Source organism: Dendropsophus ebraccatus, chromosome 6 (assembly GCF_027789765.1).
Source record: "Dendropsophus ebraccatus isolate aDenEbr1 chromosome 6, aDenEbr1.pat, whole genome shotgun sequence".
NCBI lineage: Eukaryota > Metazoa > Chordata > Amphibia > Anura > Hylidae > Dendropsophus > Dendropsophus ebraccatus.
In genome coordinates, this window is record NC_091459.1 from 44,352,193 (window position 1) to 44,369,223 (window position 17,031).

General features: G+C 38.2%; 1 protein-coding gene across 1 annotated transcript in view; it reads left to right on the plus strand.

The window, feature by feature from the left end:
• The window catches only part of TRDN (triadin), a 255,364-nt gene that overhangs the window by 176,444 nt on the left and 61,889 nt on the right, over positions 1-17,031 (plus strand). Inside the window, exons 20-24 of the mRNA XM_069974192.1 lie at positions 1,386-1,442; positions 5,969-6,025; positions 7,007-7,063; positions 8,892-9,074; positions 16,304-16,363. Of these exons, the coding sequence (XP_069830293.1) occupies positions 1,386-1,442; positions 5,969-6,025; positions 7,007-7,063; positions 8,892-9,074; positions 16,304-16,363 (414 nt within the window). The remainder of the gene's footprint in view (positions 1-1,385; positions 1,443-5,968; positions 6,026-7,006; positions 7,064-8,891; positions 9,075-16,303; positions 16,364-17,031) is intronic.

The window sequence follows — 17,031 nt, forward strand, 5'->3', positions numbered from 1 at the left end:
GGCATATATAGAAGTTGGGGGCAAAGTTTAGGGTGAATTTGCCTTTAGACAAGAGTATTATTGTACATCATTTTTTATGTGTCCTGTCATTATAAAATACCTTCTGACATGTCACAGAGACATTTCAAAAGTTTTGATTGGTCAGGTCTGAGTGTTCAGACCTCCACCAATCTGTAGATATATCTGGAAGAAGCAATGAGCTGAACACTTCTCTCCCCAGCTCCCTGATATCTTCATCTCGCTGCACACAACATAGATTAACAGTTTATGTGCAGATTTTTTTTTTTACACACTGTTTGGCTATGTTCACACAAGTTTTTTTTCATCTCCGTTTAAAATGGCGTCCGTCATTTTGAGTCTAAAATAACGCACGTTATTTAGCAGCCTGGCCTCCCCTTAGTGCACTGACAGGTGTTTGTACATTATTCTAGTTTGGGGTTACTAATTGGACTTTGGATGTGGCTTAATTAAAAAGTCCATTGAATTTAATAGTGAAAACGGAGACAGAACTGTGACAGAAGGAAAACTGTGTGTGAACTACAAATGCAAAACGTCCGCTGTTTGCAAAAGACGGCCGAAAATAATGATCATGTTCATTATTTTGACGCCCGCGCCAAAAACGTCCGTTATTGAATACGCTGTGAGCATTGGACGTCTGTCTCCTCCCATTGACTTCAGTGCATTGCACTGCAGTCAGTTAAATCTTGGCAAAAACGGACGTTATTTTAAATATGAAAATCGTTCGCCTTTTTAATATTTTTGACGTTGTGTGAACATAGCCTTTAGATGAAAATTCTACAAATGTCATCCACTTTTTTCTACTATAAGGCTATGTTCACACTACGTATGGCAACATGGTGGTGCGGTGGAACAATGCCTTACTTTCAATGGGATCCCGGCCGGAGTGTCAGAGCTTTGCGGCCGGACAGATCATCCGGACGGTACTTAAGTACTGGCCACGATGATCCGGGCAGAGACCGACTGTTCCGTGACCCGGCCGGGGTCACGGAACGGCCGGTCTCTCACACCGTGTGAACATAGCCTAATAGGGGAAGGTGGCTGTCTTGTAAAAGAGACGGCCAATAATAATGAACATGATTATTGTTAGCTGGCATCTCTTTCACGAGACGGCTATATTTCCTGAGGTGGGAACATAGCCATACACTGCAGATTTTCTGCCTGCGAATACTGTGTGGAAAATTCAGAGCATATCCACTAAGCAAACATGCCAGTTAAACTAATGATGGATTGCTTGAAGACGGAGCACACATTATTTACAGTATTTAAGGTAAAATAATATATCACTTATACATGAATTATACAATATACTTTCTTCTACTTTGTAATTGCATTTTATTACAGTAGTATATTTCTGTCTTAAATAGTTGCAAAAACAGAAATAGCAAAAGTTTTAAAGCCTGAGAAAAAGTCCCCAGCTAAAGGTGAGCAATTAATTTACCAATGATACCATACAATGTACATTGTTTATTGTTGTTATGTTAATATTATTATTTTTATTTAACTACTGTATTCATTAAATTAGTGATTAAATATTTAATAATACATTATTATTTCTTAGTTCACTCCAGAGCTATGTTCCCACAATGTTTTTTTTTTTTTTTGGCCGTTTTATGTCCGTCTGTTTTGACAGCCGACATTTTAAGGCCAAATAACAGCTGTATTCTGCAAATAACGTAGGAATGTTTTGCAGAAATTGGAGATCATTTGACCTAAAAATGACCGATATCCAAAAAGACACCTACAAGACGGCCAAAAAATTACATTGTGGGAACATAGCCCGAGAGTTTAAACTTATTAATGTCTACCTCCAGTGCTTTCATTAAAAATGACTGTTTAGCAACTCTTTTCAAAATAGCACTGGCACTAGAAAAGAGCTCTGAGAACCACTCTCCCTGCCCAATACAGTTGAACCTTAGCAGATAGAGTGCCCCTCTCCATCTCCATAGCTCACATCTCTGGTGACAGAACCAGTGCCATAGACTTGCATGGAATAATCCATTTCCTAAGGTTTCACTTTATGCAGTTGAGAGTGAGGAGAACTTTGATCTGAATGTTTACTGTTACCAAATTCTAAATATATATGCATTACAGAAATCTTGCTCAGTGCTGCACAATAGATTTCTGAAAAATATACTTGCTGTACACATTGAGGCTAGGTTCACACTATGTAACTGTGCGGCTGTATTTTTTATGCGGCTGTAAATGTGCGGATGAAACTCCGGCCGTGGGAAAAAATAGACATGCGGCTCAAAACATACGGTCATTTACTTTGAAATCTGGTTCAACTACAAATAACAAATAAAATCTTAAGAAAGTGATGCAAACACCTCTGGATGCATCTGGGAAAGCAGAGAACACAGTTTACATGAATTGCTATTACCGGGGTTTGCGATCCTCTGCACTAATGCCGATGTCTCTCATGGTTAATCTATTAAAATAATAAAACACATTTTCGTTGTAATAAAGTGCCTTTCGTTGTTCAATAATTAAATTTAAACGAATCCATCATTTTGCAATTAAATATACTGTTAAAATAAATAGATATATAAATAAATGTATATTTATATATATATTTATTTTTTGACAGTATATTTAATTGCAAAATGATGGATTCGTTAGAATTAAATTATTGAACAACGAAACTGAATTTATTTAATCGAAAATGTGTTTTATTAATTAAATATTAATTAGTACAGGAAGCTCCATAAGCCGTTAATTCATATTGCCGGCAAAAGAGCATTCTGTACTAATCATCACTTTACTTTAATGAAAACATCAAATGTTTCTTCTAATTATGTTATCACAATAGCATTATTAGAAGAAACATTTAGAATTATATGTGCGCTCAGCTGATTGGCTGATCGGCTGAGCGCACATATAATGAGCCGGTCCGCAGTACAGTGACTTCATTGTGCTGCGGACCAGCAAAGAGACAACATCGGGGTGAGTATTCAGCTCTCCCCACCCCCTCCCCAGCACTGCACCCCTCCCAGCAAGGAAGGGGGGGTCAGTTAACCCCTTCCTTGCTGGGATGGGTGCAGTCTGACATCAGTCTGGCCCCCAAGGGGTTAAGGGGGATGCAATACATCCTCCCTTAACCCCTTGGGGGCCAGACTGTAAGCAGCGATCTGTAAAGATGCTGCATACTGTAAGGTGCACAACACCGCTCACAATGATGGGTGTTGTGCTCCTGTTTGTGTGTTTTTTGTGTGTTTCTCCCTTTTTGTTTTTCAGATATCGGTATCCTGGGGATTACGTCGGATTCCGTGGACTACGTCGATGACCAGCGTTTTTTTTTTTTTTTTTATAAAATGGTCAATGAGGGGTGTGGGGGTGTTTTTATTTGAATAAAAATGTTTTTTAACTTGTGACTTGTCTTTATTTCTTTACTTTATAGACTTAGTAGTGGAAGCCGTCTAATAGACGGAATCCATTACTAAGTTGGGGCCTAGTGTTAGCCGGTATAAAATGGCTAACACTAACCCCTATTATTACCCCAGTACCCAATGCCACCAGGGGTACTGGGAAGAGCCGGGTGCCAGTGGTCCCGGAGCGTCAAAATTGGCGCTCCTGGACCGGGCAGCAGCAGGCTGGTAAGATTTAGGCTGGGGAGGGCCTAAACTAATGGCTCTTCCCACCCTGGTGTTACCAGGCTGCTGTCGTTTGGTTTTTAACCCGGCTGGTTATAAAAATAGGGGGGACCCTATGCGTTTTTTTAAAATAAATAAATAATTAAAAAAAAACGCATAGGGTCCCCCCTATTTTTATAACCAGCCGGGTTAAAAACCAAACGACAGCAGCCTGGTAACACCAGGGTGGGAAGAGCCATTGGTTTAGGCCCTCCCCAGCCTAAATCTTACCAGCCTGCTGCTGCTCGGTCCAAGAGCGCCAATTTTGACGCTCCGGGACCACTGGCACCCGGCTCTTCCCAGTACCCCTGGTGGCATTGGGTACTGGGGTAATAATAGGGGGTTAGTGTTAGCCATTTTATACCGGCTAACACTAGGCCCCAACTTAGTAATGGATTCCGTCTATTAGACGGCTTCCACTACTAAGTCTATAAAGTAAAGAAATAAAGACAAGACACAAGTTAAAAAACATTTTTATTCAAATAAAAACACCCCCACACCCCTCATTGACCATTTTATAAAAAAAAAAAAAAACGCTGGTCATCGACGTAGTCCACGGAATCCGACGTAATCCCCAGGATACCGATATCTGAAAAACAAAAAGGGAGAAACACACAAAAAACACACAAACAGGAGCACAACACCCATCATTGTGAGCGGTGTTGTGCACCTTACAGTATGCAGCATCTTTACAGATCGCTGCTTACAGTCTGGCTCCCAAGGGGTTAAGGGAGGATGTATTGCATCCCCCTTAACCCCTTGGGGGCCAGACTGATGTCAGACTGCACCCATCCCAGCAAGGAAGGGGTTAACTGACCCCCCCTTCCTTGCTGGGAGGGGTGCAGTGCTGGGGAGGGGGTGGGGAGAGCTGAATACTCACCCCGATGTTGTCTCTTTGCTGGTCCGCAGCACAATGAAGTCACTGTACTGCGGACCGACTCATTATATGTGCGCTCAGCCGATCAGCCAATCAGCTGAGCGCATATATAATTCTAAATGTTTCTTCTAATAATGCTATTGTGATAACATAATTAGAAGAAACATTTGATGTTTTCATTAAAGTAAAGTGATGATTAGTACAGAAAGCTCTTTTGCCGGCAATATGAATTAACGGCTTATGGAGCTTCCTGTACTAGTTAATATTTAATTAATAAAACACATTTTCGATTAAATAAATTCAGTTTCGTTGTTCAATAATTTAATTCTAACGAATCCATCATTGTGCAATTAAATATACTGTCAAAAAATAAATATATATAAATATACATTTATTTATATATCTATTTATTTTAACAGTATATTTAATTGCAAAATGATGGATTCGTTAGAATTAAATTATTGACCAACGAAAGAGACTTTATTACAAAGAAAATGTGTTTTATTAATTTAATATATTAACTATTAGAGGCATCGGCACAGTCACAGCCCCAGTCCGAAGCATACATCACCTGCTTCAGGCTCCTGCTTGCTTCGGGGCGTCCCAGCATCTCCCGGCAGTCAGCCATGGCTGATGAGGAAGGAGGGGAGCCGAGAACCTCACACAGCCGTGACGCCGAGCAGGTAATGTATGCTTCGGGCCAGGACTGTGGGGGGTCGGGGGTTAAAGGGGTTATGTTACATATCTACAGCGGAATGAAAATTCCTCTGCAGTTATGTGCCCCCATAGGCCTTCATTATACCAGGATTCGCAGCAGATTTAGCTGCAAATCACAGTGTGAAATCCACTGTGGATCTGGTAGGTGTAAAGCTACCCTGAATTTGCAATTACTAAAAATTGATATACAGTTTCATTTAAAGGGGTTTTCCGAGAAAAAAAAAAAAAAAAAGATGGTTTATGTAGATGGCCATCGATAGTTAATTAGCAGGGTGTTGACTCTATAATCTGTGTTGTGGTGGTACCAGGTTACTGCAGTTATTACAGCGGCTGAGCTGTAATAGTGAAAATAGAAGACTGTAGCAGTAAGTATACAGTATAAATAAATAAATGCATTATGCATTTCCACAGTCTTAAAGCTTGTTAAAAATGCATCTCAGCAGCTTTTTAACAAGCTTTTTGTGTACTGACTATTGGTGTTTTTTATTAGGCTATGTTCGCACTAACGGACCAGTTCACCGTTTAATGGCAAAAGACGGACATCTTTTCATAAAGATGGTTACAAATAACGATAATAATAATTATTTGCAGCCGCCATTTCATACTAGAATCCCGTAGTGGAAATATAGCCTATGAATGAGCTAAAATCAATATATTACGTAACTAATGAGATGCACTTAAATTACATAAATCTGTTAAAATAACATTATTCTTTGTTTAATAGCAGAAAAAGCAGAACCAGAAAAACCTGCCAAACCTGACAAAAAAGCCCCAGTCAAAGGTTAGTGTTTATGCTTCTGACATAGGCTATGTTCAGACAACTTTAGAGAAAAAAAAAAAGAAAATTTAAAAAGACATCCAATAGAGTTGAGCAAATCACTCGGAAATTTCGCAAAATTCACAAATATATCACCTTATATACAGGGGGGGGGGATGTTGCTGACATCACAGTGGGGTTTGCAGCTGATTGAATGGGCGCAAGGGATTACGGACAGTAAAAGACAGTACTGCAAGCTAATATGTGCGGCTGCCATTGCTGCGAATTTATGAAGCGAATCCAGCAAATTTGCAATATGCTATGAAGTGAATTCAATGCCCGATTCGTTGTGAATTGGAATTCGTAAGACTCGTTTTGCTCATCTTTAACATCCACTATTGTTGAGATGTATTTGACCGTAATGCAATGCATTGAAGTCAATTGAATGACGGACGTCCAGTGTATACAGTGTATAAAATGCTAGATTTTATCTGCGCGGATGTCAAAATAATGATCAGGTCAATTAGTTTCGGACGTCTGTTTCAAACAAATGACGTAATTTTTTTGTTGTTCACACATTTTTTTTCACCGTCTTTTCACCGTTTTTACTATTAAATTCAATTGCTTTTCAATTAAAGACACACCCAAAGGGCAAACAGTCCCCCTTAACTAAAATAATGTACCAACAGCTGTCATTGCACTGACGGACAGCCAAACAGCAAAATGACGGACGTAATTTTAAATGGAGAGGAAAAAATATTGCATGAACATAGCCATACAGATAATTAATGTCAATAATTTATTTAATGACTTATGAATTATGTGTATGTGTGTGTGTCTTAATATGAATGTATGTATGTATGTATGTATGTATATATATATATATATATATATATATATATATATATATATATATATGTACAGTCTAACAAACATACCATCTAACTAATGAAATGCACTTAAAATATCGTACACTTGTTAAAATAAAATCTTTTTTTTTAATAGCAGAAAAAGCTGAACCAGAAAAAGTTGCCAAAACTGACAAAAAAACGCCAGTCAAAGGTTAGTACTTATTCTTCTGACATACTGTAGGTTATGTTCACACTAAGTAAAAAAAAAAAAAATACTGTCCGTTATTACTGATTTATAATTAAAGTCAATGAAATTCCTCTGAATTAGAATACTGTTTCAGTGGCTGTTATTGTAATGACAGGTGGCCAAAACTTGGAATGAGGGATGTCATTTTAAAAAATAATAAAGGACAAAATGCTGTGGGAACATAGCCTTACAGTAAAGTTAATGTTCATTTAATGGTGACTAATTGAAATATTAAGGCTAGATTCACACTATGTTTTAGCAGTCTATTTAATACATCCATTTAATGTATAAAAAATGATGAAAAGACAGATGCAAAATCAGATTTTTTTTCCATTGACTTCCATTATAAAAAATAAAAAAAATGTGCATGTTAAAAGTAATTATTTAAAAATGAATCAGTTAAATGGACATCAAAAATGCAGTGTGAACCCAGCCTAATATATGGCTATGGTCACACAACGTTTTTTCAGCTCTGTTTAAAATGACGTCTGTTATTTTGAGTCTAAAATAACAGCCATCATTTAGCTATATGTAGAAATATGTAGAAGACGGCACTTCCGTGGCGGTGGTGCTCGAGGTGAGAAAAATGTTCAGATATTAGTAAGAGCCCGGCACTCACCAAGTAGATTATGCTTCTTTATTGTAGTGTAGCAAACATATGGTACAAGATATTGTACCATATGTTTGCTACACTACAATAAAGAAGCATAATCTACTTGGTGAGTGCCGGGCTCTTCCTAATATCATTTAGCTATATGGCCTCCCCTTAGTGCAATGACTGCTGTTTGCATATTATTTTAGTTCGAGATTACTAATTGGCCTTTGGGTGCGGCCTAATTGAAAAGTCCATTGAATTTTAAAGTAAAAACTGAGAAAAAACGGTGACAAAAAAAAACTGTGTGTGAACAACTAATAAAAAACTTCCGTTGTTTGCAAAAGACTTCCGAACATAATGATCACGTTCATTATTTTGAAGTCCGCTGTAAAAACGTCCATTGTTTAATTGAATTTTTTTAATTGACTTCAATGCATTGCCATTGTAGGCAGTTAAATCGTGGCAAAAACAGACCTTTTTTTAAATATCAAAATCAGATGCCTTTTCTCTATTTTTGACATTGTGTGAACATAGCCTATATATGTAAGATTTTGACAGTTAATGATTATAATCCTTACAGCCATTATTATCAAGATTCGGATTCTGAATTTAGAAATAAGGAGAAACTATTCTTAGGCTATGTTCACACAACGTTTTTTCATCTCCGTTTAAAATGAAGTCCGTCATCTTGAGTCTAAAATAAGAGACGTTACTTAGCAGCCTGGCCTCACCCTTAGTGCACTGACGGGTCTTTGTACATTATTCTAGTTTGGGGTTACTAAGTGGACTTTGGGTGTGACTTAATTTAAAAGTCCTTTGAATTTAATTGTAAAAACGGAGACAGAACGGTGACAAAAGGAAAACTGTTTGTGAACTACAAGTAAAAAACGTCCACTGTTTGCAAAAGACGTCCGAAAATAATGATGATCATGTTCATTATTTTGATGCCCATGGCAAAAAATGTCCTTTATTGAATACACTGTGCGCATTGGACGTTCGTCTTCCCATTGACTTCAATGCATTTCAGTAAGTTAAATCTCAGCAAAAACGGACGTTATTTTAAATATGAAAATCTGCTGCCTTTTTAATATTTTTGATGATGTGTAAACAAATCAATGAGCTTAAATTATATAATTCACTGAATTTACCTTACATTTATTTCTACATGTTAAAACCCATCGATTTTATTGCTTTCAGATGAAAAGAAAGCTAAGGTCTCTTTAACAGAGGAAAAGGCAGAGAAAAAAATAAAGGCTAAAACATCTGAAACAAAAGTACCCAAAGCCACAAAGGAAACAAAAACATCAGAGGAAAGCAAAACAAAGCTAAAGACCAAGGAGGAAAAGAAGGAGAAGGTGGAAAGCAAAGTCGAGACGCAAGGTAAAAACTAATAAGATTTTCCAAACAGAACAAGTAGAACTCATTTAAATAAAACTGTAAATGTGGCAAAGAGACCCCAGACCAATCAAATAATGTTTATTTATTGTTACTTATTGCAAAAAAAAAAAGTATTAAAGGATATTTTTTTAATATTTACCAGTAATGGTATAAATTCCAATAGCTGGTTCTGAACAGTTGCTGAGGGCTCACAGGTCACAGCTATAGTTTACGGTGTTCTTTTAACACAGACGTCCTGAATGCAGCCCGGCGGCCATCAGTTTAACAGCGTCTGTTGCTATGCAACGGACACTGTTAAACGTTGTGTGAACATAGCCTTAAGTTGCTTTTGAAAAATAATCATATTTTCTTTCATTTTCTGTACTGCAGAGTACAGACACTGCCACTAGATTCAGGAATGTATGTCATTGTTCCAATTGTCTGTATAAAGCTTGTAGAAATCCAGAACCCAATCAAACTGAAGATTGTTAGCAAAGCATCTTCTTCATGTGAACACACTTTTAATCTAAAGGTTGTTACATGAAAAACATGTTTGCCCTTTAAAAAAACAACCACACTAAGCAAGTTAGAAAGCATTCTAAGGTAGTCTGGCGACTGGGTTATATGTGTAAATTATAGGGTCATATAAATATATGTGTTAATGCTACAAAATGCCACATAATGCACAAACGTCCGTGTCAAAAATGAAAGGGAAACTCACATCAAGTATATGCTTATATAAATGATGACAGTTACCGGTTACAGTATTTTTTTTTTGTACCGTTCCTTAATCTTTGTATAAAATGTCCTTTTTTCCCCAGTGACAGTATCACAGCGATGTGTCTCTGGCATTGCTGGTGTTCTATGAGCTCTTGGACAATTGCTCAGCCATCTAAGGTTGTGCAAAATTTTAGAGTATCCTGGTAGGGCGCTTGGCAGTGGTATTCCAATAGAGGGACAGGAGCCAGTAGTCTATCAGACATGCCTCTGTGACACTGTCACCAGAAAATAAAGGACATTTATTACAAAGATGAAGGAACACAGGATTTATATAAGCCTAATAACAGTCAGCACTTATATATGCATATAGCATACGTGCTGTAAGTTTTCCGTTAAGTGCTCTACCGTATGCTAACTGTTCTGTCAAGTAAGATCCAAACAACTATGCTATACACCGTGCAGATAGCTGCCATACGCATTGCAAATTACAGATGTAGCTAAATTTGACTTGATATTTTCAAGGAGATGAGATACCTAATGGTATGTAATGGGTAAATGTCTATAATAGAGATGAGCGAACCGGATTCGGTATTTGTTAGCGGGGGCTGCTGAACTTGGATAAAGCTCTAAGGTTGCCTGGAAAACATGGATACAGCCAATGACTATATCCATGTTTTCCACATAGCCTTAGGGCTTTAGCCAAGTTCAGAAGTTCGGGTTCGGATAGACTCAAGCATGCTCGAGGTTCGCTCATCTCTAGTCTATAACTGGCCTTGTATTCAGTGTAATAGCACCAAACAGTGCAAATAGTAATTATATAATGTTTGCCATTTATATTTGGAATTTAATTACAAAAAAAATAAAATGATAACAATAAACTAGAAAAAAGGCAACTAGAAGATAAAAAGCTTGGTTAAAGTGATATTTTCAGCAAGTCTTATATCAGCAACTGGTGAATCATCAGACTATGCAATTTCAATAAAGACAAGATAAGAAAGAATACATACGATACATTTAGAAAGTCTTCACATTTGTTATGTTGTTACCTTGTGCTTAAAAATAAAAAGTCTCCCCCCACAGGACCATGTTCAGTCACTGTTCAGAGTTCACACTACACAGTGAACAGGGCCAGAAGCAGTTTCTCTCTGTTCCCTGTATACTCTGGTGAACTGTAACTGCAGCTCAACTCCTGTTTATTCGAATAGGAGCTGAGCTGCAGTTACACGTTGCCACTGCAAAACAGTGAACAGAGACAAACTGCTTCCGGCCCTGTTCACTGTGTAGTGTGGGTGCATTCCACTCACTCACATATTTAGACCCTTTGAAGTGACACTTGAATTAGCTCCGGGGGTCTCCTATTTCTCTTGATCATCTTTGAGATGATTCTACACCTTGGTTGAAGTCATTTTTGGTCAATTCAATTGATTGGACATGATGTGGAAAGACACAGACCTGTCAACATAAGTTCTCATAGCTGGCAATGTATATCAGGTGAAAAGGAAGCAATGAGGAGGGGAAAACTGCCTGTAGAGCTCAGAGACAGGATTGTGTGGTGACACAGAATTTAAAAAGTATACAATCAATAATAAGTTAACAATTAGTAAAATAATTTATGGACGGTCTAGATAGAGCAAGTAGTCCTTTTTTGCTGATAATTGTTTTTATGTTTCTATGTAACTTTGTAAATGCCCTTGACTAGTCCAGCCTGATCTTACCTGAACTTAATGAAACATCTCTGTAGAGACCTGAAAATGGCTGTCCACTGAAAATCCCCATCCAACCTGACAAGGCTTGAGATTATCTAGTGAGAAGAATAGCAGACAATTCTCAAAAAGTGTACGAACCTTGTAGCATCATACCAAAGAAGCGTGGTGCCTGTAATTTCCAAAGGTTCCTCAACTAAGTACCAAGTAAAGGTGTCAGGACTGGTCATGGTACACATACGTGATGCAAAGACAAGTGCAGCCCTGATGCTGGTCCATGCCCACTGTCCCTGCCTATTTGCTAAAACATGTCTTAAATGACACGGGACAACTTGGAGACATCCCCTACACTAATATTGGTGGGACAGGACATGAGACAAACTTAACAAGTATAACACAAGGACAGATATATGTAATGGCGGGTGGTCAGCAAGCTAGGGTCAAACCATGAGATGCAGAAACTAGTACAAAGTTGCAAGGCAATAAAGGCAAACCGGAGTCAAAAAAACAGAAGACCAAAATACAGAAGGCAAACACATAGTCAGGGATACAAACTAAAGTCAGGAAGGCAATAAGTTAGGATAACTAATCACAGGGTAGGAAGTGAGCATAGGCACACTAAGTATACGCTATTCTGTACCAGGCATTTGGTACAGTGAAAGACTAAGTTTTAAAGGAAATCAGGTCCTGGTCTTAAAGGGGTAGTGAGGCGCTAAACAATTATTTACTAAATACACACATTACAAAGTTATACAACTTTGTAATGTATGTTATGTTAGTGAATGGCCCCCTTCCCCGTGTTCCCCCCACCCACACTAGACCCAGAAGTGTAGTGCTCTATACTCACCTGATTCGTGTCGACCCCCGTCCGCCATCTTGTGACAATGATGTCATCTTCGGGAGGCCGGCCGGACCGCAACAAGCCTTCCTTCATGCGCCCCCCCCCCCTCTGCCGCATCATCAGCTACTCAGCCGCAAACAGAGGGGGGGGGGGCCGCATGAAGGAGGGCTTGTTGCGGTCCGGCCGGCCTCCCGAAGATGACATCATTGTCACAATATGGCGGACGGGGGTCGACACAAATCAGGTGAGTATAGAGCACTACACTTCTGGGTCTAGTGTGGGTGGGGGGAACACGGGGAAGGGGGCCATTCACTAACATAACATACATTACAAAGTTGTATAACTTTGTAATGTGTGTTATTTAGTGAATAATTGTTTAGCGCCGCACCGCTACTGAATAACCCCTTTTAACCAAGATGTAATCAATAGGACAGAATCCAGCCATGTTCTCATCAGGAATGACGGAGGTTGGGAGCACAGGGGCTGCTCACAAAAGGGTTTAACTATTTGTGTCAAATAAATATTGAGTTTTTTTCCATTTTAGTAAATTTGCTTTGTCATTTTGTGGTATTATATGCAGAATACTGAGGGAATCTTGATTTTTATTTTAGCGCAACGCCACAATATAAAAAAAGTGAAATGGTCTGAAGACTTTCCGAATGCATTGTAGAAATTAAAAAGTATTTTTGTGAAGAGGTTATTTAGCTGCAGGAATTGTTTTTTTTTTTTTAAGATAGGCCATCAATATTAGATCAGCATGGTAACGTTTCTATCAGCTGTTTGAAGGGGATTCAACACTAATAAATGCTGCAACTTCCTCAATGTTTTCCTCTTCCATGATTGCAATTTACTATTTGTGGTCATAATGCAAGGAACAGTAGTGCTGTCCTCTTAACTTGAATAGGACAACACAAACTGTGGACTCTACGAACATCTGATGGCCTGTCTTAAAGATAGGTTATCGATTCTTTTTAAGGCTGGATAACCCCTTTAAGAATGGGTTAAGCTGAATATACAGTATTAGGCTATGTTCACACTATGTAACACACTGGCAACAATGGCCGTACTTTGTGCAGAAGGGAACATAGCCTATTGTTCTATGGGATCTCGGCCGGAGCATATACACATCGTATATGCTTTGTCCGGGATCCCGTGTGGCGCCGCAAAGAACTGACATGTCAGTTTTTTGGGTCGCAATTCAGTGAATTGCGGCAGTAGGAAACCCTGTCAGTTCACACAATAAAGCGAGCGGCTCGGGCCACTTGATTCAATGTGTCCTATGGGGAGTTCTGATGCGGGTGCACGCTGATGCGCGTGCATCAGAACACTACGGCCATAAAGATCATCCGACCGATACTGCAGTACCAGCCAGGATGATCTGTGCAGAGACTGGCCGTTCCGTGACACATGAAAGGAAAGATATCTCACTCCTAAGGTCACCAGCTACAATCATTATTAAAATTTATTGAGTAAACAATTGTACATGTATATTATAGGGATGTGTTATATATTTGAAGATAAAAATTGTACATGGCTTTATGATCTGCAGCTTTTATGCTTTAATGGAAATATTTGTAAAAGGAAATAAAGAATAAAAAAACAACAACAACAACTTTAAGCTATTGTTAACAATTAAAAGAAATCTTCACATACATATTAAAAACCGAATGGAATGTTATGCATCTCAAACTATTGCAGTTCTTATCTATGGCATAGTTTAAAGTTTTTATGGATTGGAGCTGGAGACCTTCATCTTTTTCATTGCTGAATATATTACAGTAAATTCAATATAACAGCCCTCTTGGTGATCTGTAATAGTGGCACCACCAATGCCCTTTAAGAGAACTTTCTACAGTGAATGCCTATTCTGACCTTGTGTAGTTTTTCGCCTAGAAGTAAAGTAAATATTTTGCAATATTATATTATTGTAAAATTAAAGCTATATGCTTAGTAAATGAATATCATGTAATGTTATTGTATGAAAAACTGCATTAATTTGATTAATATATGTGGCCCAAATTGTTATTTTTAGAAAGTGTTAGTAGAGTTCACATCACCAGGAGCCTTTGTTGCTACACTGTTTGCATAGTTCCCATTGATGACAATAAGAGTTGCATAAACTGTAAAACAATCTTGACTGTTTTTTGGGTTCCTCCTGAGCACTTCTAGCAGCCACAACAAGCCAAAAGTAGTGTTGGGCGAGCTTGTTACTTGAGTCAAGCATTTTTTAAATTTGGGGAAATGAACCTGATTGGAAATAATGGAAGACTCCAGCATTTGACCAGGTGCTCCCTGCTCAACACAGCATAAGATGCCTGGTTCACCTTCAAGGAATGTGTAAATAGAAAGAATATAAAATGCAATATGTTACTGCAAAACACATTAAAATTGTTAATTAATAGCATACTGCCGGAGTTCTAATGTGTCTCGCAGAAACATATTGCATTTTCTCATGCCACTTTTTATATATCATCCTTTAAGAGATGAAATATACAAAAATTTGAATGAAAAAATGCAATACATTTCACTATAAAACTCTAAAGTGTCTTGCTGAAACTCAAGCACCACAAGGTGCTTGGTCAAGCATAGTCAATATAGGAATAACCTTTTAAATTTATCTGTATAATGGCAGATCTACACATTTTTTTTTTAAATTGCTATAAATAGATGCAGACTGCCAATCCCCCCACCCCTCTTAATTTAAGTCTGATGCAAGCACAATCAGCTGTAGGTGCTTGCATTACAATAACAATTAATTTAATTTTATAAAATATTTTGGTTAATTTATAAAAAACTGTATAAAATTTAAAAGATAAAACACCGAAGTTTTTCATGGAGCTTTTTGAATGAAAGAAAGAAGTTGAGTAAGAAGGAGAAGTATAAGTCCTGTATATGTCTGTATGATGTGTCAAAAGTAAAAGTTTAGATGTTCTGTGAATATGATCTGTGCATGATTCCCGGCATCATTTATCATTATGATGTGGAGATCTCTGAATCAGGGCTTATTCCTGCGTCCTGTATTCCTATGGACAGGGAACCTCTGTAGAGGACTCTTTCCCCGCCCGTTATCATGTATCAATATGATGCCAGGATCGGGGTAAGTGCTTGATTCTTCATGGCACTGTAATGACACAGCCAGACAGCTGCTTCATTACGGTACCATGCATAGATTCAAATACTTCTCTTGCTCCCAGCATCATATTGATATGTGATGCCGGGAGGAGAAAGCATTTACTACAGAGCTTCCCTGTTTGTCGATGCCATGGAATACAGGATGTGGGAATAAGCCCTAAATCTTCATGGTATCGGCTGTGTCAGTACAATATTGCGATAATTAAAACTGTTTAGGACCTCTGATAATGTATTCTGTTGCACACTGTCCATGTAAATGGACCATGCACGGAACGTGTAAATGAGGCCTAACACTATACCACAGCCAAATTTTAGGGTCTTTAATAATGCTCTAGGAGATGAGTCCAACGTCCATAGGAAATCATTGATCCAGTGATTTCCTATGGACGTCGGACTCATCTCTTCCCATTTACATATATCGCGTGGAGACCTTTGGGCGGCAATTTCTCCACGGCCGGACCTGCTTCTGGAGTGGGACTTGCAGGATGAGGTAAGTATCCGTGGCTCCACCGGGGGGTCGGGCGGGCTCTTCCCTCTCTTCTCCGGTGACCAGTTTCTTTTAAATAACCCAGTAGAGTCTACATTCCCTTTCTACAGCTGTACCTTGCTTAGTGAATTGTATATTCTAGGCAGATATGGTATGGTGTAGAATAAACTATGTGTAGACTAAACTATGTATCAGTTCAGCTCTTCTATTCTTGCTCTTCATGAATTACTCAGCACATCATCTCCTATAGCTTGTTACCTCTGTTCTGTATGTGTTTTTCTCTCTTCCTCAGCCATCTTGATGTATCCATTCTGTTGATTGGTCTTTTTTTCCCTTTTTGTTCTGTTAGATCAGTATCAGTTCTGTCGCTATGTGGTTGACATGTATGCTCACGGGGATTTATATACAGGTATTTCAAAAAAGTCTTTGTGCGCTAGCTTAATATTCTCTGCTTTTCTGATAGGATCAACTTACCTTGGCATTTAATTCCTTGTGGATAAACTAGTTCCACAGAGAAAACTCTGTAATAAAGACAAGAACTGGCAGCTAATTGTGTCTAAATCTACCCAGATAGCACTCTGGGAAACTTCTTATTAATAGGGTTTACCTTTCTTACAAGTCTAATTAGAACTTCATGTGCAGTGATAACTTTTCTACTTTACAAACAGAATTCTCCCGTACTGCACAAGATAGTATAAGAAACCATTCCGATTGGATGGAAGAGCATTTCCTCTAATAAGTCTCATCTTACTCCAACAAAACTTAATGTCTTATCAGTTTTTTTTTATCCACAAGAATAAAAGACTTTTTCTTACTAATAGTTGCTATAGCATATTGCACCCCAAATAAGGTATATAATGGCTATGCATGTGATTGAGCCTAACAGCAAAGTTTAAAGAATCAATGTATGATAAAATAGATACAGATGTAGCAAAGCTGAATTTGTCGTCTCTACTCAATGCCACTTTGTGATACCTGTCATCATTCATTCATTGTGCAATCATACATTAGACATAATGATCTCACAAAGAGTAGTGTCAAATGACAGATATCCAGTATTAAACTTATTCTGCTGAT